The sequence below is a fragment of the Glandiceps talaboti genome, chromosome 18 (genome assembly GCF_964340395.1).
Source record: "Glandiceps talaboti chromosome 18, keGlaTala1.1, whole genome shotgun sequence".
NCBI lineage: Eukaryota > Metazoa > Hemichordata > Enteropneusta > Spengelidae > Glandiceps > Glandiceps talaboti.
In genome coordinates this window covers 2,857,699-2,882,150 of record NC_135566.1, presented here as the reverse complement: position 1 = coordinate 2,882,150, position 24,452 = coordinate 2,857,699, and the positions used below count along the sequence as shown (strand labels likewise).

The 24,452-nt window shown below is 36.0% G+C and overlaps 1 protein-coding gene across 1 annotated transcript in view; it reads right to left on the bottom strand.

The window, feature by feature from the left end:
• Nucleotides 1-24,452, bottom strand: part of LOC144449318 (glutamate receptor ionotropic, kainate 2-like) — a 53,055-nt gene that overhangs the window by 8,113 nt on the left and 20,490 nt on the right. Inside the window, exons 4-14 of the mRNA XM_078139836.1 lie at nt 10,597-10,854; nt 9,475-9,674; nt 8,141-8,194; nt 6,671-6,733; nt 5,585-5,809; nt 5,148-5,318; nt 4,657-4,773; nt 3,488-3,583; nt 2,810-3,001; nt 1,757-2,096; nt 709-744 (exon numbers count right to left, since the gene is read on the bottom strand). Of these exons, the coding sequence (XP_077995962.1) occupies nt 709-744; nt 1,757-2,096; nt 2,810-3,001; nt 3,488-3,583; nt 4,657-4,773; nt 5,148-5,318; nt 5,585-5,809; nt 6,671-6,733; nt 8,141-8,194; nt 9,475-9,674; nt 10,597-10,854 (1,752 nt within the window). The remainder of the gene's footprint in view (nt 1-708; nt 745-1,756; nt 2,097-2,809; nt 3,002-3,487; nt 3,584-4,656; nt 4,774-5,147; nt 5,319-5,584; nt 5,810-6,670; nt 6,734-8,140; nt 8,195-9,474; nt 9,675-10,596; nt 10,855-24,452) is intronic.

The following is a 24,452-nucleotide window of genomic DNA, read 5'->3' as shown; positions in this document are numbered from 1 at the left end:
GTGGGGTTTGACAATTATCAGACTAGTGCTTGCATTAGAAACCAAGAGAGGGACCAAAGATTCTGTGCCTCTGTATTTTACATTATTATTTCTTCAAATATTTCATTTTGGATACGCTTGGGGAAAAGATCGCTTTCCAGCTGGATGCCTATTCCCATGTCGTCATAGCAACGTCATGACTATATAATAGGGTCAGAATACGGTCGGTCCAACGCCCTGAACAATTAGAAAAAGAGTCATGTTTCCTATGCGCATTGTATATTCGAAATACTGTGTTTTTATTGTAAAACGTATCCCCGCCACAGAATCAAGGGGTCCATCCTTGGTCAATTTGGATTGATGTGCAAAATTAGTGTTAAGCAACACTGAAACCTTACATACTGCCAAACCAAGACAGGCTGGGTACTAAAGGGTAGGTGTGGGATGACGTGTACGAGCAATGAAAAAAAACTGATGGGGATGGAGATATGGGGTGAGTTAAATCAAAATTACGTGGAGGGCAGTTGTCTTAGATGTAAACCAAAACCAGTGACATGATATCCCAATTCTAGAACTACCTATGTCATCAAACTACACATTACTATCATGATGCAACGTTTACACACATGTTGAATATCGGAAAACTCGTGACTAAAGCTGCTACAGGGCAATGGAACACAAATGTAATGAGCTCATGCAGAATTGACCAAGGGAGGAAGAAACTATTGCCTTCTTGGCTGGGTCCTTGTACTTTCCATGGAGCCGCTATGTTCAGTTTTCGTCAATCGAGTAGATTCAGGAGCGATGGGTTGAAATGAAGAATATAATGATATATGAGACCAAGAATATAACCTTTATATAGAAGACGGTATGCAAGGAAATTACATATAATGATAAAAACAAAATAACCATAACAATACCCCCCCCCCTTTGACATTTGACATTATGAATGGATGTGACGTTTTGTGATTGATAACATGCAGGTTTTTGCATCGGAGTTAATTCGTTTGGAAGCCATGTTGGAACTACCTTGATGTAGGAACGATCAAACCAATCCTGCTGAATAGATAGATTGTCGGTGCTAAAATATGTTCGTTTTTGTTTGCAATTTTTCCTACCCATTTATCATGGACAAAGGAAAAACATTTTTTCACCTAAAACGTCTCATTTGGGGGCTTGGACGGTATAGCTGGGTCTACAGTTTCGCTTCTAACCGTGTAGATTTTTGTGATTTTGAGAGTGCCAGTCGTGTTATGTATAGAATATTGGAATAACGTAAACAATACAGCCATCTAGTCATGAAAGAAGTGTGTCAAGTTGTAGTAATATGCCTGTTGAATCGACTGAAATAGCGACCTTACAGGGACATGGACCAACTTATCTTGTCCTAAAAATACTTACTATTATCACTCGAATCTTGATTGATACCTTGAAATAACATTTGAACTCATCAGGAATTTTACTATCATCCTAATACAATATTAACGACAGTTTCGGGTAAACCTCAAAATTACGATGGCATCTATTATACCTAACTGCACTGTTACAGATCTCATCTCAAAATGACGTCATCTAACTATAACTACACTGTTATAGATCTCACGGTTATGTGTGACGATTTGATATGTATCAATGCATAAGTAGAATAACATATTACGAAACAAAGATAACACAAACTACATTCAGATCTGGCCGATGTCCCTTTAGATCGAGCTTGTTGAAATAAAGTAAAAACAAACGATAATTTAAAAAGAATCGGGTACTACAAATGACTTACCTTGTTGCATAAATGAGGCGAACGTGAACCAGAGGCTATTTTTTAAATCGAAATCGTCAGTATAATGAGGATGTATGTGTTCTTGTCGTCTTTGGTTATGATTGCTATATGGACTGAGTCTATCCAATAAATATAATAATACACCAACAATAAAGAACGCTGCAAGAATACATCCCCACACCCAGATGTTCAATGGTTCTAAAAATGCAAATACGTTGGACTTTTTGTTCGGTTTCCGGATTAATATTCCGACTCCGTAATTCATGAAAGGTTTGGTGAAATCGACCACCTTCTCCCTATCAGAGTTGATGATCATTCCAGCCACAGCTAGATCAGCATGCTGTAAGAGAGATGGTTAGGTATATCCTTATCCCACTCTTTATGAAACGCGATTTAATATCTACAAACACATCAGGCCCTGTAGTCAAGGAAACGAAGTCTGAATATTTACTGTGTAAAGGTTTACGAGGTAGTTTTTAAACAATATTTCCAGAGCCAAATGTCATGTGTTACAAAGTCATTGCACATCGAACTTATTGATTCTGATTTGACATAAATTTGACAATTGCTGGTTGTGTGATAACAACATAAATGATGTACTAGCAAGATATTTGCCTTTGTTGTCTACGAGGTATACTTTTACAACGCTTTGTGTACAAAGGCAAAGCTTACTGATATGAGCCGAGCTATGATAGAGGTCATAATCATCATCCCTCAGCAACAATACAGCGACAGGTGTATGATTTTGTGCATGCATATTTGACCATGTCTTTCCATCGTGGTAAATCTTGAACAGAGGATATGTAAATGTGGTGAGTATGAGACGATGTTCCACCTTTGACTCAATTTATCCCCGGTGATCTCTCCCCTGACAGCTGTAGACAGTCAAAAGTGGTACTGCGTCTCGTACTACCCCTGGACAGATGGTGGTTAGGTGGGTCACAGGTAGGGTAAAGGTGGGTAAATTAGACTTTTCGTGTAGTGTCGATACAATGTTTGATTGAATGAATACACTGACTTCAAAGTTACGAGTTTAGGTCATGGACTACTTACCCCGTGATAGACCTGACCAACCAAACCATGCCATGTACCATCCTCGTTCTCACCACCGTACTTGTTGTCAGGGACTTGATAAAGAGTGTAGTTAAAACCTAGAGCGGCTGCTATCTCATTCAGCATATCGATACAAAATCCAGTGTATTTGGTTCCCATCACTGTTTCTTCCACCATTACAAATGGTGCTTCCTATGGCAAGTGGACATTTAATGAAATTAATTCGCTTTTTTAAATCAACTTTTCAAATCTGATTTTCATTATGTTGAGATTGTCATCATTCTGTAATCTATCATTAGCTATATTCTATGAATGCTCTGACTTGACATACCACTCTTGTAATCGAGCAAACTAAAAGTATTGTTTTTTCAATGTGGAACATTACATAAGTGGGTGATAGCGGTTCCTCTATTGTGCGAATCTAATCATTCTGACCAAGGTAGTGTTAACATTGGAAGTCCCAAAACAGTACACTGCAAGTTTATGGAACTAGCTTTCAGAGAGTCGCCCCAGATTACAATTAAACCAACGTCCATTCAAAAGCTTATCACAATAGCTTTAGTTTGTGTCTATCTTAGGAAACCAAAGGCTCTATTACTAGAGTCGTATGTCTAGTCAGCACTCTTACTCCATTGCAAACGCGATACTTTCTCGGTTATGTTTAGAATATCAACTTACCTCAATGGTGACGATGGTGTAATTCCTTGAATTAAATCCACGTCGAAATGGCATATAAGTTAAGTTTAATTTGTGAACAGGGTCCCACTGTCCGATCTACAGAAATGGTCAAATAACAATTATAGTAAATGGCAACATATAATGATAGTGTAACCGATGCTCCGAGTCGTAGTTAGACAGCTATTATTGTTAACCTTAGCATACAGCTATATTGTCAAAGCAGCATTTTAATATAAGATACCATACGAGTAATATCTGATATAATAGGCGGTACAGATGTCATAATTTTCTGTACATGTCAGACGGGTGTATCCCGAGTATTATTTATAATAATACCATGGCAAACAATACAGTCTATTATTTCTATTATGTCTTCATAGGTTACAAGTTGATTTATATCACTAAAAACAGAAAGAAACAAATACAGTCAACTGCAAATTTCGTTGAATGGCAATAATTGACAAGTTTATTTGGATGTGTGACTAATTCTAATTTGTATATACACATCGAATGTTTGCAAACACGTGTTATACCAGGGGTTGGAACATCGCGAACATGAAAACAAGAACGCTCATTGGTCGACAGCAAATGTCAGCTAACCTTTAGTGTGACGAACTCAGTTAATGTGAACGAGACAGGCTAATGATAATTGTATATCTGGGCATTTGGTGTAATAAATTCTGATTAGTCAATTGTTAATACGTAGGAATTACAACGTAAAACAATTCATGAATCAATACATACACAAGCTAAGTTGGGACCAATCGAATGTGCTAAGCTCTCTCACATTGGCGATTAATTACACAACAATGATGGGTACATGTGACTGTATGTTTTTGAATAATTGCAACGCATATAATATTGTCAGTTTTGCTTTGCTTCTCCAGCTGGATTGATGTCCAGACAGTGGACTATGAGGTACTTCAACCATGCCTGATTGGGTTACAATTTGAAGTGGACAGAAAAAGGACAGGTCACTATTCCCAAGACTGCCTGTCAACCACAGTAACGACGATTCAAGGTAATGATTTTGCTTATATTATCTATCCAATGAAGTGATGTAAAGTCAATATAATATATTAATATTATGTACACTCATGGTGTATTTCGTCCATTATCAAAGTAGAAGCTAAATATAGATTGATTTGGGAAAAAAACAAGGAACCAACCTTCCAGGCAACAGTAGAATCAAATCGAGTTTCCAGGCTTAAAACTTCCATAACCAAGTGGTCGTTGTAGTAAGATCCATTGAAGTTTATCCTTCCCATCATGCCCTGTACATCAACCTATATCATGTATAGACAGAGATAAAGAAGTAATTGACAGACGCTAAAAGACAATGCTAAAACTGATTCTAAATGTTCACGCTGCGTTGACCGTTGTTGTTTTGATAGACAATTTGTTGGTTAAACATCAATCGCGTCTTAGGAATTCTTCGAGTGCGTTCGGGTATTTCCGGTATCAACTCGGCCAACTAGTAAGGTGATGTCATGAACTTTATGAACGGAGATATAATGATCAACAAAGACATCTTCGGGTTGAGTATACTTTGTATGGAGACAACATATCAATGCTGTAAAGGTACTGTTAGTGTCTTTCAGTATGGTGAACTTGGAAATAAAGTGAAAATTTCAAACATTATCAGACGTTGCCATATTACCTTCTGTAATGACAGTATGACCTTGTCTCCCGATGACCATGGTTTGCTATTGTCTGAATTATAACATGTTACTCCCTCTGGTTCACTCCAAGTCCCACTAGATATCGATGTATTCATTGCTGTAGCAGTGACTTTAATCGCATCGTACAAGTATGCCGAATCTAAATTGAACTGTAAAATATATTGCATGTATGTACTGTGACTGTACGTTTTTAATTCAACTGTAAAGCTCGTTCGTACTTTTTTTTTAAATTCTGGAGAAACAAAATTATCTGTAATCAAGTAACAAAGCAGTTTTAGCATTCGTCTATCGAAAAACGCAAATGCCAACTCTATAATGCTATCTCTAGAATCTTACTTTTATAGCCAACAGCTTTCAAGGCATCAAAACAAGAATGTTCAAATTGAAAGTATCAAATTTAGTGATTGAAACTTACCTCTGTATCGGGTCTGGTAGTTGGACCGATGGTTGGTGAAATGGTCATTGATGTAATGTTGTCAGTTTGGTAACTGTAGTTCATTTTAGGTAAAAAGTCAGGGTTTAATGCTTTCCATGCCTCACGGATTGAAGGTGACGAATAATTCACATCAACACCCTGTCGAATGATTGCCATAATCCCGGACGATTTGTTCAACTTATTTAAATCCTCATTTCTAATATCCTGAAAATGTATATAAAGAACAAATGCAATCATAGTTCCTACATAGATAGATAGAGGGAGCGTGACGGAGGGACTGTTGTACAATTTAACAAAAACTAGTACACATACATACATACATACATACATACATACATACATACATACATACATTATGTTGCTAGAACGTGACTTAGCGAACATATTGTTAATATGTGACGAACGGTAAACGTTTATTATATCAACTTAGTTTTGACGAAGTTATGTTATACTCGTACATGTATGGTCTGTGTCTTAAGTCTTAGCAACTAGCAATAGTATTAGTCAGCATGATCATGTCGGGTTCAATTGCAAAACTATATGCAAGGTGTTATCTTCGTTCGTGTTTTCATTGAATTCGATAATCACAGACATTAAGCACACGAGTTTCTCACTTGGTGTACAGCACTACCTATATCACCAAGGGAAACGTTAGGCCTTGTACAGAAGGTTAGTAACGTGCATCACTGTTGTTGTTATGATATTGTTTACGAATGTCAAGGATGGGGCATGGTACATTTGCATTAATTGTTTGATCATAAATATTACTCCCAAAATTAGGTGGTTGTGGTTGTTGTTGTTGTTGTTGTTGTTGTTGTTGTTGTTGTTGTTGTTGTTACTGTTATAAATCTTGTCGGCGGCGGCGTCGCTTTATGTTGTCTGTATCAGTATTAGTTGTAAGATCATAAGCTTGCAAATGTATATCTTGTCAATCAGCAGGCATGTTAGCATACATTAAAACTAAATAATGAGATGTCACGAATGCCATCAATCATCTCGCACTTTTAGCATGTTTATCTGTTAATTTCCGATGCAGAACGATAAAGAGGCTGCGGACGTACGGACCTTCACTTCTGACGGCTTTCCTCTCCTTCCGCTCGCCGTCCTTGTTGGGCTTGGTGTTAAACCCTATGTACACAAAGTGTCACATACATTCAAAAATAAAACAAAACAAAAATAATATCATGAATTCATACTGCGAGGGAAGGAATAAAGTTGTTCATTCACTGAACGTATGGATGGCGTGATCACTGTTCACATGTCGTAGGGAGGTGACTGTGGCATTGCATTATTAAAGTATCGCAAGATATTCGGCAAGTAAATTATGAAATGATTTGTATTGTAATATACGTCATATTGGTCAAAATTAACATATTTAAAACCAACGTAAAAAAGACTTCTTCAAAACGTTTATAGAAGAAAGATAACAGTTTTGCACTGTATCTGTTTGTCTGTATGTAGTTTTGTTTAAATTCTATTCTATAATTTGTTACTTTGCCTTTGAACCACAGTGAAAATATGTCTGCCGAGTTTACTATGTTATCCAAGCACAGGAGTTTGGTGTTGTATGTGATTTTATTATTTTTTCTGTACTTTTAATTGTGTCGGATAAACCAAACAAACAAGCCAAAAAGTAACTTAGTTTATTAATCTGTTTTTTCCTTACTTTTAATCGACTTGTGAAATAGCTGACATGTGTTATGTGTTATACCTTAAGAAGATATTACGTAAAATCTCCTACTGGTTATTCATTTTAACCTTAATATAATAATAGGAGTGGGGAAGATAAACCGTTACAACTAGATCATATGTGACAGAATATAGAATATAGAACCTTTAGAAGTTATTCTCGACGTGGTTATTTTGTGCATTATGTGTTGAACGACATGTTTTTTTACTTCACAGTGATCATTTATTTCAACTATTGCATCGTTGCTCATTGGTTGTATATTTTACGTAGTCAGAATGACTGATCTTGCTACAGGTTATTTGCAAGAATGGTCAGACATTAATGATTGTGTGCTTGATTTTCAGTTACTATTATTTGCATCTGTTTTAAACTCACACCCTTCACAGAGGACACAGTCCTCAAAATAACACTTCCCCATGTAAAATATTGAAAGCAAATATTTCACATTACTCTTGTCAATGGAAAACGCTGTCAACGTTAGTAATCCAATTTGTTTAACAGCTTTCGGGAGGTAGTCAAGTGGTTACGGAATCCCAATAGGGTCATCTCTGTGTTGTTGGAGTCTATCAGTGTTTCTCGTGAGAATGCATAGACACATTCAGATAAATGAACCACGTGCAGCAAGTCGGTAGATCACGTGTCTCTTGAGTGCCCTAGTACTTATCCGCCATTGTTGTGATACCACGATCGTTATTTGTAACATGTTATGCAATACTGGGTTCATTTAGACTGGTATAATTTTTTTTTAATTTGGTATCGTAATTTCGATTAAATATACAAAATTGTGTGTTTTATCACGTATCAAGTATAGTGGAGTGTTAAAGATCATAATGTGAATACATTACCTGTGTGGTTATAATCCAGTGATGGTCTCTCTGTGTCATACCAAATGCACTTGCCTGAATAAAACAGAACAAGCAGGTCATTTACTGTATACAAGTGGTTATACTAGACATGAATCAATGCCTTTGTCATTTGAGACGCTAGATCATGATGTTATTGGCTTCTGTGCCACTAGAAATACAGATAACATTCAATAAAATTATCAAAAATATACATATATTGTAAAAGACAACCGAATCCCATTAGCACTTTGTATTCATATTAGGTACATCCGCGAAAAATATAAAATGTATCCTGAGGGAGTTCTGTCTGTGTTGTAGGTGTGGCACTGCGTAAGAAACATAGTAATCGGTCTAATGTATCGCCTCATACACACAGGTTTTTGCGATGAGTTGTTGACATGATATTCACTCGGGACGTTAGGAAGTATGTAAATATTCATTGATTTGTGCTTTATATTGTTACCTGTTTGTCATAAAACATACCTATACACCCCCTTTACACGTCGATTCATATCTATATTAAAGCCATACAGATGGCTACGGTGTCCTGTTCATCAGTTAGTAAAAGTACAGTTGTGATAGTTCAATATGCTTGATATACGTAGAGGCGTAGAACTTATTCAGTTTCGTAATGTGATTAAAATGTGATTTTGCTATTGGAGGTAGTTGACATGGTGAGTGCAGTAATTTTGGTGTTCATGGTGCTGGTGTTTTTGTCGGTGGTCATGATCGGATGACGGTGGAGATGATTATTGCTATTGTGATCGTAGTGGTAGTCATTGTGATGATGGTTGGTGAAGAGGTGACCGTGACCGTGGTTCCAGTAGTGGTGGTGGTGGTGGTGGTGGTGATGATGATGATGATGATGATGATGATGATGATGATGATGATGATGATGATGATGATGATGGTGGTGGTGGTGGTGATGATGATGATGATGATGATGATGATGATGATGATGATGATGATGATGATGATGATGATGATGATGATGATGATGATGATGATGATGATGATGATGATGATGATGATGATGATGATGATGATGATGATGGTGGTGGTGGTGGTGGTGACTTTGGTGGTGGTGGTGGTGGTGGTGGTGGTGACTTTGGTGGTGGTGGTGGTGGTGGTGGTGGTGGTGGTGACTTTGGTGGTGGTGGTGGTGGTGGTGGTGGTGACTTTGGTGGTGGTGGTGGTGGTGGTGGTGGTGACTTTGGTGGTGGTGGTGGTGGTGGTGGTGGTGGCGATAGTGGTTTACGGTATATCGAATGTTAAAAGCAAACATTGTAATCTTGTTTTAAACAATGAAAATAGAGGACATAAAAATTAATTACCTGCTGCAATAATATGAAACTATTGCCGTTATCACAATAGACAACATAATTGCGAACTTTTGAAGCTAAAGCAACACTAAACGAGTTTCTAACTTCAAACACGTTCTCTGTATCATTCCACGTCACCCTTAATAAGATCACTTCCAAGACTAATTCAACAGCAGTTGCCGAGCTCATCAATCCTTCTACATTTTTATATGCTGGAGAAAAGGAATATAACCAAATTATAATTACATTTTACAGAAAAAAACCTATTAGATTGATTAGATGAGATATTTATGTAAATTCTAGGATCTGGAGATCTTTTTCTTTGAGGTTGTAAAGTTGCCCAACTAGTAACATTGTATTGATTTTAAGTGGTGTTACTTTACTCGAGACTTTTAAAATGTGTAACTTCACTTCTTGGTCATGATAAATACAAGTTTTCGTAGAATTCTAGTCCTACAAGCGCTGGGTTTATTTTCTGAGTCAAGGAAATTTTGAGGTTTTCAATAAGGATAATTGAATGAAAAGAATATGGATTTTCATTGATTGAGAAGATGACATCGAGAAAGAGGATTTTTATAGGCCTAGGCCCAACGCTTGTTACTACACAAGAGTAATACGAATTACAACTTGGGTTGGTACGCGTTGTACGCTCTACCGACGAGTTCAATGTTTGTGCAAAGTTATTAGTCAAATGATACTGAAATCCATTAAAATACCGAGTACGTAAGATATAGATGATGGCTAGAATGTGTAGAAAGTTTCACTATTACCTACATATGACGTCATTTCCTGTTACATAGTATCAAAATGTCGCGTATGTAAGACACTGACTATATAGTGTGTCCAGCGTTTCGCTTTCGCCTACATTTGACGTCATTTCCTATTTCTATCCAAATATCAAGTATGTATGTATTAAGACGCAGACAATAATTTACCAAAAAACCTGCTTTCACCTACATTTAACGTCATTTCCCGTTTCTATCAAAACATTGTATAGCGCATACTTCATGTCTGAACCATAGAATGTATAAAATGCAGACGACAAGATATGTCCAAAACCCATAAGCTTACTTTTCGTCATTTCCTGTCATACATGCAAATACAGTTTCATTCATAGTCAAAGATTAAACCTACCTGTATCACTGTCATAGAATATGACCAGTTCTTTCCATTTCAATCTCCTTATGACATCTAATACTACTTGGTCAAGGTGAATGGAATTGGGTCGTATACTAAGCGAGAAGCCGTTATATTTATCAATAACACAGTTCTCCTTCGGTACCGTTAAATGTGGAATCTTGAGATCATTACACACAGACTGTATAACTTTACTTGTATCACATCCTGTGGATGATATTATGCAGGATACATTCCGTTTGGCTAGGGAACACACTGAAAAGATAACAATGGAAGCAGTTTGATTATTGTTAAGCATTTTATTACATATTAGAAGTTAAGCTTTACCAAATCTACACATGCCTATGGTATAAATGTACAGAGCTTCGATTTAATAACATTTGTTATAATTGTGTTTGTGTATGTGTGCATATTAAGTGAATGTGTGATGTGTATGTGTGCATATATGTGAATTTGTGATGTGTATGTGTGCATATATGTGCATATATTGTAATGTGTGTCGTAGACTCGTGTATGTGTGTATGTGTATGTGTGAATATGTGTGTTGTAGTCTCTATAACACTCGTTTGTGTCACTGAACTACGTACTTGTACTTGTACTCTGTGTTTAAATTACTTTGATTAATATGTCAGAAAATTCAGTCATCATATCCCATGGCAAAAAACTTGAAAGAAATACCGAGTCGGTATTCCATTGATAGCTTCAAGGTAGCGTGACTGAACACACTCTTGTGAGACTATAATTATACAGCAAGGTCTAAAAGGTTGCCTCTAGAAACAAAACAGTGTTATTGAATGCCCAGATGATTTCATTGAAAAACCATGATGGAGTCAAGTCAATCAGAGTCTTAAATGAAAAGTTAACATTAATTGTCTCCAACAAGCCTTAACATGGTGGAGCTGGCGTGATTCCATAGGGACCTGCCGTTCAGAAATATGTGATGATAAGAAATAGCGCCCTCTTTGTCAATATCATGTAAACGAATAGAGATGAACGCATCATTTCAAATAGGATCGAAGAAACCAATCTGTTCTAAATCAGGGTGGGCTTACTGTCTAGGGTTATATTTCCATAATATCTAGACATTTCTAAGGTTTTAAGAAGGAACAAAGTACAATTTGCCACTTGTATGAACCTTTCACTGCAACATAAGCGTTGGTGATCCTCTGTCAATTCTTATTCAGTTAGCCTCTTTTGACTTCCCATACACTGCGATGATATCCACTATTGCTTCGTACGACAAATAATGGAGTAGCCGCCTTACAATTTCGCATTTATAGTACGCCTTCAAAGTCAAAAGTTGTATACACGTGGCGTTAACATCTTGATGACACTAGGTTTTTACGCTATTCTATTTTAGTATGTATTCGGGATTGATCAGTTTTCAAGTACATTCGAGTGGACAACAATTTTAACAGAAAACAATACCACGTTGAAATAAAAATTCTAACGTGATTCTCTTTTGGTACTGAACGATTCCTTCAGGTGAATGCTTTAATTATAGACGGTGGAATTACGTTTAATCTCTCTCTCTGGCGCTCAGGTGGCCAGTTGTTTCAATCGAGGCGTGACCCCTTAACTTCAAGCAAGTTTATAACTGACCGTATTAATATTGGGCAAAGATAACGTATTTATAGTTCGCCGTTAGTAGACATGAAGGACCAACGCTAAAAATAGTTTATCCACTAGGAGGCTAAAAGGTAACGAGCTGTGAGGGGAAAAATGAGAGGGAATAATCTATCGCTTGTCGAAGAATACGAACATCAGGCTTAAAATTAGTCTCGTTGATATGCGATACGACGAAAGATATTAAAATGACGTTTTTACAAACTTGTAACGTGAAGCCATACATATTGTCTTGATACCCAAGGCGTCGTTATCCCATTTGTACGAAGTAATCGGATTACTCAACAATTTAATGTATCATTTGCAATATACATAACGATGACTAAGAAAATGTTGGTTTTACATGACAATCACTAAGAAAGCGTCGGTGTAACCAGAAGTACTTTAGATGAATATTTGATCGAGCGTTGGAAGTCAAAATGGGTCAGGGAAGTAAGATAGACACATAAATCCATCAGGTCATGCATCGTGTAATCGTGAAAGAATTGTAGTCGTACAAGATCCGCCACTTCCACCGTTAATCAGCCGTATACCTCAATGGGACTTTAATTCAAACTGAAATGTTCTCATGAATTTTATATGATCTACATCAGCTTAAACAGTGAAATTGGTCATCTTTGACCTCATTATGTCCGCCTGAGTGTAGTCTTTACTTTACGCTCTTATTTTCCAAAATATTGGTATTAACCCCAATAAATCAATTGAAAGGAAACCAAACCTTAATTATTTACAGCCTTATGATTTACTAGCAACTACTTTTCGCTGTTTTGTTACTTTTCTTGCCAGTTGAAACCGCGCGCTTTAAAGCTTTCTATGAAATAGTTAAACTGTTATGGGTTGCTATATGCACCACTGCACTAAAGTACCAAACTCGGGAAACAGATTTTTACAAGCTACACTTTAGCTTTTCCCTGTTTTCCGGCCATAGAACTCTCAATTGTATTCTATACAGATGAGTTGTGCAATTTCTCTAGTTTGTCAATTTCTGTATATGTATGGCATACTGTGACAAATTCATTCTTTCTATGGCAAATAAATAAATAAAAAAAAATTTAAAAAAACCTAGTCATTGATCATACAGTGTGTTCTGGCGGAGTCATGACGGGCGAATGGTAAGAGTGGCCGGCTTGGAATCGGCAGGTTGCAGGTTCGAGCCCCATTGCTGATTTCTGAGTGGCTAAAGTCATTGGGCAAGATTTGAACCACGATTGTGCCTCAGTCCACCCAGCTGTAATTGGGGACCTTTGGGCACAGAGTGGGAAAGCGCTATATAAAAACTAAACGTTATTATTACTGACTTGATGTCCATGTGCAAGTTTTGAAAAAGGTAACTTGCACAGTCATGAAAGAAGTACGGGACTATTCACTCATTTATAAACAGATTCTAAGATTTGCGGGATGTTGATAGGGTTCTACCACGAGGTCCACGAGGTGAACTTACATACTTCGTTGACAAATAACATAACTAAGGCAACATTTCGAATACCTAGATGTGACAAGTGTAAAACGTTCCAGTTGTAACTACTGAAGTTTTTATTAATAGCCTGGTGGTAATACTTTAATTTCAAAGGCTAAGTTGGCGTGATAACTAATCAATAAATAAATTAATTAGTTTAGTAAAGTGATAAATTAAGTTTACTCACGTGACCGCCGCTGTTTCCGTATAATCATTGGACGACGACTCTGTACTCGGCAAATTTCGTGGTTTTTTTGTGTGTTTAAAACACCTAATCTATTTTGGGTTGTTATTTTCTCAGCAAATGTGATAAATTTTACATCATAATATTCAAGTTTTGGTTACCTCTTTCAAAACTTACACTTTACAAGTGAAAATACTGCAAAACAATAATGGTTATTCAAGGTTTTTGAAATGTTGCATTTTTATCAGCAAAGTGTAAGAAAAAACTCAAAATAGATCATGAGGTGTTTTGATAAATCTTTCAACTGTACTATTTACTGACTTCACAACTCTCATCTAAGCTTCCGATATTAAATGTCGATGTTTACATCTCTATATGCACGTCTCGTTTCCTGTCGGGTAGCGTACAGGGTGCAACTCTTTGTATTCTAACCATGTATCATCCAATGCCTTGGGTGTACATTGCCGAAGTAGACCGAAACGGGCGAGCGAGATATCGTTGATAAATGTGTAATTTTAAATTGGTTAGTCTATTTTGACCTTTGCTGATATACATATCAGGTATTGTTTGATCTCTTGGGAGCGATATATAATTATCTTTTAATTGCAGTAGACGATGACATGTATTCAATGTGATTAATTACTTAGATTAAGTCCTTTAATTAAGAGAGTCTTTATAATAAATTAACTATGTCTACGTACCAGGCTGTGGTTCGTTACACTAACACTGAAGGTGATTGCAAACTGAAGATTATCTTTTCACAATTAGTTACTTGTGACGTAGACCTTACATCGATTCGCAAATTAAAATGCAAAACACTGACACTAATGATATAGAACGTGGAAAGGTAGCTTTTTACTTCAGTGGCTCAAGTTATCCTAATAAATATAAACACTTTAACCATTGTAGATTGTCGTTGCTGTTTTCAGGTATACTGTACAGCATAATTAGTGTAGCTCGCTACAACGCTTGCTTTCGTTTGAAGTAAGAAAAGTGGCACGTGTAGGATTCGATCCCACGTCCCCTGAATACAAGCTAAAGTGCTCTAGCCAGCTAACCTAACTCGTCAACTAGTAGATTCCGTGGGCCGTGCTGGTCTGTACCTTTCTATTCCTCAAGGTAGGTGAGAAGCCAGTACTCATTGACCTATTAGCCTTTCAACATAAGGATCCAAATTTGAATTCACAGGGACTCTGCCCATGATGAATCACCGACTTTGGAATCGTTAATACTAAAGCAATGAGGATCAATACCTAGTGCTACGGCTTTTTTATATATTAAATACCAAATAACTATTAACAATTGAAACTCACCCAAATAATGTACAGTATCAATACATTTATTGCATTATTTGGTTTCATTTGTTTATAGTTATTTGGTATGATATATATATATATATATATATATATATATATATATATATATATATATATATATATATATATATATATATATATATATATATATATATGTGTGTGTGTGTGTGTGTGTGTGTGTGTGTGTGACCTCATATCAGTATGCGTTCCTAAGTTGTTGAAATAATTTCAGTTCTTTACCTTGACATTCAAAAAAATAACGTAGTGCTAGTGGGAGTGAGAGCCAACCATATTCCAGCAACTACATGCAAGAAGTATGGTTTTCAAAAGTGGTGTCTTCTCTTGCAAGGGAACACTCATTTACAGGTACCATGTCTATATCGCCCCTCGTGTAATTCGTCTTCAGGGACACACGTTTGTACTTTCGAGTGCCTTTTAGAGTTGATTGAGTGAATTGTCGCCACTGACTTGTATCTTAAATCGGAAATGTTGTAGTTTTAGTGTTTACGAACATGGTGGGAAGTCCTTTCTGAATGGCATCAACATCGAATATTGAATGTATTTAAATTGACAGTTTTAATGAATACTGTATTATGTCTTAGCATTTAGTAGTTGTATAAATGCAAGAAGAGTTGACCACAAAAGATATTCTGGAATTGCTGAGCACGAACTCTTCTCGGAGAGGCTAATTGCCTGAAAGAGTTGAATTGCGCCCTCTGGGGAGGACACCTTAGAACTAAGTGTTATTTAGGAGCTCGACGATGTACCTTCATTGATAGACAAGTTGTAAATCGAGAACTAATAATAACTTGCTCACTGGGGAGAAAATGACACAAAAGCTTGGGTTTGAGTACAGATAGCATACGGACGTCGTTTACAATTTAATCAAATTGAATCTGATTCAGGAGCTGGCATTTCGTTGATCGGCTTAATTTACGAACACGAAGCAATTGACAATGCATAGAATGTCAATAGAAAGCAGCTGCACTTTACGCTGCCGATCGCCCTATAATGTGAATTCCACAAACTGAAAAGTGAATGTGAATAATACGCCTCATTTCAAACTACACACACGAAACCCCTCAGGCTACTCTCTATACCTGGGGAATGATGGCGAGAAACCCCGACTATTAAATCGAAATCTGTCTTCAGTCATTAAGTTCATACTAGAAACCCAATTTTAAAAACATAAGAACAAATTCTGCTCTTTTGATCCAGACATATAGATGTCATGTCGAAAACTTGTAAAAACAGTTTTTTTTGACAAGATTGGTCCTCATTTACAGAGATTAATCTGTGTACCAAATATTGATACGATTTTCTAATTATATTCGCCACTAGCTTTTAATCTAAATGAATGTTTGTGTTATTCCTCCAATGTTACTCCTCTTTGTACCATTTTGATATAACCAGTTTTTAGCATTGGCACTGTCAATAATATAATACCACGTTACCCATGATAACCGGCCAATGTGACCTGGTATATATATGGAAATAAGAGATGGGATGCAATTGTATATTGAATACCAGCAAGTCATTACCAAGGGGGGGGGGGGGTATTTGTAGGAAATAGAACTCTACGTTAGGGTTGGTCTCGATGTATACACCTGTATACAGGCGATAATATGGTTGCTGTCGAAGTCATTACGACAGCTACAACTGGGGTACACTCATTAGTATGCATGATGTACCACTTACAGAGTTCACCCACCACTAACATTTTGCGCTGGTGTACCATTTCAAGGGGTGGAGGCGGGGGCTACTAATGCAAGGGTATCTCCTACAGATTACGTTGATCAGCCTGAGAAATCTGGATTAATTACGTTTCATTTTACCTTCCCTCTCACCGATACCAAGATTGAGATAGAAACCAGAGACTTTCAGTGATTTAGAAGAAGACTACTTTGTATGATTTGACGATGATCTGCTAGATAATAGTAGCTCATGCAAAGAAAATGTATCAATGTTGGTAAGATTTTGTTACCATGGATAATGAAAAAATAGCTTTAGGAAGATTTTTGTTGAGCCAGACGATAAAATATAGCAATTTTGGTAAGATTCTGTTACCACGGATGATGACAAACCAAGATTTGTGTTGAACCAGACGATAAGATGTAGCAATGTTAGTAAGACTTTTGTTGAGCCAGATGACAATTTTTTTTAACTCAATTGATTTCCATTGTACTTCAAAATATATAATCGAATTGCAATTTTGAAATTGACATTTTGGTATGAAAAGGAAAACGTCATCAGGACCGAGGCAATAATAACTCATAATTGTAACAAAAATAATTTTTTTACTTATATCAGTAACTCTATTGTTCCTTAAAATAAGTTTTTAACTGGGCTCATTGCATTTACACGAAATATAACATTAGCAAGAAACATGATCATTTTCTAATCTAATAGTACATCACACTAAAATATTGACAATCAATAACTCTATCAGACTCTACTTAGATTAAGCTGCCAACGTTTTAATGATATGAAAAAATGTCCAAGTTGATGTCAAATCTATAATGACCTTTTATTGTATGATTTGACTGGCATTATAGAAATGATCATATATATCATATACGATAGAATTCATGATAAATTAAGTCGTGTATTTTTAGGATCAGAGCTTATTTGATACCTTGTAAATACCGATATCACGTTTCTTGTGTCTAGTCAGTCAGTCAGTGTCGCTATATATCCCAGTGTTGTTTAAAAAATCATATTCTCTTTTGTCTCCCTATCTCGCCTCAAATTTTGAGAACTTATTCTTTTTTGTTAGCATTGACAAAATCTTTAGTGTTAGGAAATGTTAAAAAGTTATCCTTTAAGACTATTTGTGACTGTTTATAACAACGTCTTATTTGACAAATATAAATCTATTAGGATCAATTAAGATCTTGTCGAGGTATCGTATAAACAGACAGCTATAACATGTACAAAATTGATAGGTCTTTATGTAACTCACATACATTTGAAAAGTATGAACATATAACTTTAATTGCATTGATCAATACGCTAATATCCAATCCAGTCCAATCTTATTCTTATCCTGTGAAGTTTACACAAATACCTTTTGATTACCTTTAGCATAAGGCATGTCTTAAGTATATTTATAAATACTCTTACCTTTTTGTAACTTTCTGTAAATTCCAATATTTGTTTTTGAATAGAAGAAATAAGTCTAGTAATGCATTGACATTAAACTTTTAGCTAATAAAATTGCTATGTTTACAAAAATCCGACATCAATGGAAGCCATACATTATAATAGCATGTTTCTGACACTATCTTCAAGTTATGGCTACTTGTACAACTTATATGTATTCCTGTATAAGCGATAGTGGGGAAAATCACATTATTGACTTGAACGGTAGTCAGGAGGAAACATTCCATATTTGCAGTAGATATTGGAATTGCGTATAAAGCTAGTTTATGGAGGTAGTTACTATTCTCTGATGTTAAAATCGTGTCGATAAGTAAGTACAAATAACTAACAGAAGGTTGGGTTATTCTCAAATATTATAAAAGTTTATTAATGACGAAATTCCTATTCATTCAAATATGTTCGGAATGCCTTAAAAGGATTTTTACTACCAGGACAATAAAACCCAAGTTATTACGCAAACAAAGACATAATTTACGATGGGCATCATTAGATTAACGACACTATTATCTATGGAATGAAAAGTTTACAGTGTGGATGAATGTCATTAAGTTGGAGAGTACCAAGCGAGTTTAAACGTATTTGATAAGTACTAGATAATAAACAAGATAGTATGTCGTCTTTGTGTACCGAAAAGCAGGTACGGGTAATGAGGTATTATCACTGAAGCATAACACACGCAAAGAAAAAAATCGTAGGTCAGTGGTTCATGTCGTATTATCGTTTCTGTGTACTAGATGGGTTAAAACGGTTCAAATCTCTAACGAGTACAGGCATCGGAAGGAAGACCTCAATTTTGTAAAATGATACTGAAAGAAAAAATGTCCCTATAGAAATGTTGAAAAATAGCGGGAAAGGTTTGGTGTTCATTTTTTCTCCTTAATTTCCTAGATAGATAAAAATCAGACGACATATTTCACAGGCCTTCTGTCTAGTCATTCTTGTCAATTTGATATTAATTGCTACAAAGGCTATTCCATATACATATATAACAATTTAAGACATCCTTCAGAGGCAGAAGATGCCACCCGAAATTTATTATAACTGACCCCAATCAATTTATTGGTTTACCCAATGACGGTTTGACCAAGGAAAATTGTGTCTGTACACATAACGCCCTTTTGAAACGATTGTTGCTTTTACAATTTCATAGTTTTATTTATTGCATTATATGTAATTTATCAAATATAGGATTGGGAGGGATATTTATTCCTTGACACAGATGCATGCTAAGGAAGATTCTTTCTATCCTTTATCCGTGAAATGTTATAAAAGATTGGAAAATATCGACATTTAGAGTTTTTGTCAGCAATGTGATGATTTTAAAGAGCAGTAACGAGCCAAAATATTTGAAAGTTAGTTGGAAGGTATACTTTATTTCATAACCGCCCTGATTTCGGTCTCAATTACAATATGCCAAGTATACAACCTAGCGTCTAAGAACATAAAACAAAAGGGCGCTAGGTAATATTCAATCTATGAAATTTACGATACGTCATAAAAACAACAACACCTACTGCTACTACTACCACTACCACTACTACTACTACTACTACTACTACTACTACTGTACTACTACTACTACTATCACTACCACCACCACCACCACCACCACTACTACTACTACTACTACTACTACTACTACTACTACTACTACCACTACTACCACCACCACCACCACCACCACTACTACTATTACTACTACTACTACCACTACTACCACAACCACCACCACCACTACTACTACTATTACTACTACTACTACTACTACTACTACTACTACTACTACCACTACTACCACCACCACCACCACCACCACCACCACCACCACTACTACTACTACTACTACTACTACTACTACTACTACTACCACTACCACTACCACTACCACTACTACTACTACTACTACTACTACTACTACTACTACAACCATAAGCCCAGCAACAAACACCACAAAATAGCAGCAACAACAGTTGCAGTCATAAATGTTATGGAATGTTCTTCCAAGACCAAAGTTTATTTACTCAATATTTAAAAAAAATATACTTTCACAAAATAAATAAAAAAGATAATATCTTAAAAGTTACTGAATATAGTACAAGTAGACTTCACGGTTTGGTGTATGATAGCATATTATAAAAATGTTGATACTTACAGTGGAAGGCTTACTTATGATGAATGTACGATATTTACCCTCCAACCTTAAACTGATCTACTGGGAATACAAACATTACAAACGCTCTAGCAATGTTGCATTGTACTACAGGAATGATTAATTATACTTCCCCATCGATTATTTATCTTTCTACCATGATTAAGGATGAAAACAGAAGACTTTCACTTGTGGCCTATATAACATATTTCTTTCCATATCACATTTAACCAAATGAAACATCTTCCTTGCTATTAGGTAAATATGTTTGTTCCTCTTTCGTTTCCTCGTGTATGATAAATAAACAGATCATAACGAACTTGTCATACATTTATCTCTTTAAAGCCCTAGGCGATCATACATTCAACACCCAAACCAAATTTTCATAATTGCTTGCAATCATATACGCTGGGAAATGGCACGTTTATATATTGATCATTTATTTGTTACAGAGCCTGCCAATTATTGAAAAGTAGCCCCATGTTGTTTTTTCAAAATTGCAGTAAACATTAGTTTTGTATCAAAATGGTCCCTTCTCGATAATATCTTGATTTCCACTAAACAGAGAACAGTTCAAAATCGGAAGTTAGCAGACTTCACCAAATTACAATTTTCGAGGTTATTATGAAAATGCTACTGTATTGACCCGTCTTTAGTCATAATTTTAACGGCATATATACAAATTTAGCACATACCTTAGCGAATGTCATCAAATCCCAAACATTAATGCTGGGTAGCATTGTATCATACATGTTCAGTATGTAAGTTTACAGTTATATCGAGAAAATATTATTGTTGGTTTTTTTATTTTTTTTTTCATGTGTGAGTGTCTAATTCTGGTAATTATGTTTTCCGTTGTTTTCCATATGGTCTCTGTGTTGTTGGTTTCTTCCCATCAGCTGTATCCATTACAGATTGGAAGAACAATTTTATATTGTCTTTTTAAATTGATGTCAGATTCCACATACACTATTTCTCGTGAGATTTCACAATTTTCGCGATTTTATTATTTTTTTCTCGAATACCTATACCTTTAATAAAGATTAGGGTCGTCAGTTAAAAACTAGGTGTGGTCGGGTAACCGGAACCAAACACAATTTCCTTTTAGGTCTAATTGGGGCATTCTCTGACAAGATGGAAGAAATGTATTTACAGGTATATAGCCAAACACCTATTTAAACCACACTAGTTCAAGGTAGGATAATTGCAAAAAGTTCGCATGGTGCAAAGACAATACTTGTTTACGGTTGCACCATGTCTCACAAACACAGTTTTACACTATTACATCAGGATACTATTTGTTATGGTACAGGTACCTTAATACCCGTAATGTGACCCTGCAATGGAGCTCTCTTATATATTATATGATAATGTAGGACATTGCAACATGATTTAGATGATGAGAGTTATGACTTCAGTAATGATCCGTAATAAGCATAGTTTTGAAAGTATATGAAAATGGAGTTCCAGTGGCTGATGATAAAAAGGTTTAGTGGAATGAATGTATCCGTCGTGTAATGCTTTAATGGACCTACCTATGTGGGATTAGTCGGGCACCCATAATGGCGGACCGTTTTGGCCTTCACTGTTCTTTGATCTAGGACACCAGAGACATGACGAGATTAAATAAAATCTGCATTTTATCTTGTTTTATCTTTTTACCAAGAAAATGGAATTTCTATATGTACCACTTGTTGCAGCATATGCAAATTTTGTCCACTGAGAGACCATACTTATTTCTTAAATAGATGATACTAAACTAAAGGAGCACATATCTACTGAATACGACCCCCTACTTTGTTTTTTTAATAAGTGAAATTTATATCATAACTTCGTAAAGCTGCTGAGAAAATATTATTGTTATTGGCCTGTAAGGGGAATTTGCATTTTTATCTCCTATTTGTGGCATATGTGCAAATTTCACCCAGTGAGAGCATCCACTCTTCTGATACAGATAGCTGATACCAAAGGAGCGCAGATCTACTAAGTAATACCCTCTAGCTTATTTTAATCACAATCACCTAATTGAAATTTATGTCATAAACATCGAAAAGCTGCTGAAAAGTAGTTTATATTGTGTGCTCTGTAAGTTATACTGTTACAATGTCTTATCTTATAACAGGTTCATATTTCGTTCCCCCTTTAACACAATTCACTGAACGACAATTTAGTTATGTGTATATATGTTTTCATATGCCCACATGCTCTAGATGCTCACCTCCAGGAACCTTTGTGACCGTCGCTTGACATATACCTGAATATGTATGTGATGGTAAACTCCCGATACATTAAGCTACCACAACATTTTAAAACCAGACGTTCGTTCAGACAATTCTCTTCACCAAGTAAACTATGTAGAATGTTATCGGGTTAAACACATTACTGGGCCCGTAACGATGGGATATATCATATATCTAATCAATAGTGTATTGGAAACAAGCATGACAGTTTAATTCATATACTAAAACAAAACATAGTTTCTATTTAGATTGACACACACACACACACACACACACACACACACACACACACACACACACACACACACACACACACACCCATCCATCCATCCATCCATCCATCCATCCATACATACATACATACATACATACATACATACATACATACATACATACATACATACATACACACACACAGATACAGATGTTGCTACCCATTGTGTTCACAAAGTGTTTACTGTAAAAACAATGGCATGAGGCATGGTTGTCATAATGACCCAGGGGTTGTTTTTACAACTTTTTGCAAGATTTCAAGTAGGAAGGCAGTAAATAAACAGAATATATTCCATATGTGAGGCCAAGAAGAGAAGCGGTGATACTAACTCGAAATGTCTGCTGCCCATTCTATATGTATTACAACGTCCTTTTTCTGTCCTCTAGTGTTATTTTAGGGCAAGAAATGTCACATTGCCGGTGGACGCTATTACCGCAGCGGAGATAAAATAACATTTTCCACGTTGTCAGGAAATCGAGTCCATTTCTCTGTTGGAGTATGAATTTGTAAGACGTGGAATAGAATAACAGTTACCCAATTAACCTATGTCTTATATACGACGTACTGACCTGACACAATAACCACATTGAAATAGGTAAACTGATATCAAGTACTATTTTACTATTACATATTTCAAGAAAATCACATCCTATCATGCTATCATCGTTTTGTTTTTGAGGAAAGATAGTTTTTGAGTGGCCATAGTTAGTGGTATTTACCCACACCGTACCTTTGATAGGTGGTAACTGAGGAAGTAAAGGGCCTGCTTGATAATTGTCAGCCTATTATAGGTGATTTGAAAATACAACGGGCCTAGTGTACTGTACTATTGTAACGTGAGTGTGTACTATGGACGAGTGCTCAACCCCCAACTGTGTTTACCAATCGTTGAAAGTGCAAATTAAATGTTGATATACGCCTATGTTGAAATTAAGTGGTTCGTTTGCTTTGTAAAAATAGCTCTAATTTAAAGTAGAAGACAGCTTAGTTAATGCCTGGTATCATCTGGCCGCAAGACAAACTGGTTTAAGTTTGAAATAAAAGGTTTTGAAAACTACAATGGTCGATTGTAGACTAAAAGTCGGACGTTATTTGAACTATGATACAGAGAACTAGTTGAGACGCCACGTAACTTACACCTAGTGTCTTCCACTGATATCATTTTTGTTAGCTTAGTTATGTTATTTTAACGTATACGTTGTTGAGTCTCTGATCATTCGACCAAAACCCCGGTAGTATGTTGATAGTCTGTTTTCCTGAGTTCGTAGATAACACTATTTATCAGTTGTATATCTACTTAGATGCTAACCTCCTAACAAAATGGGTAACTTCAGATGACATTCCCTACCTACCTAGTTCCCCATACTGCAATCAATGCAAGGCAACGTCAAGCAGTTATTGTAAGTACATTTGATAACAAAATGGTATAGCTTGTCATCTATTCAG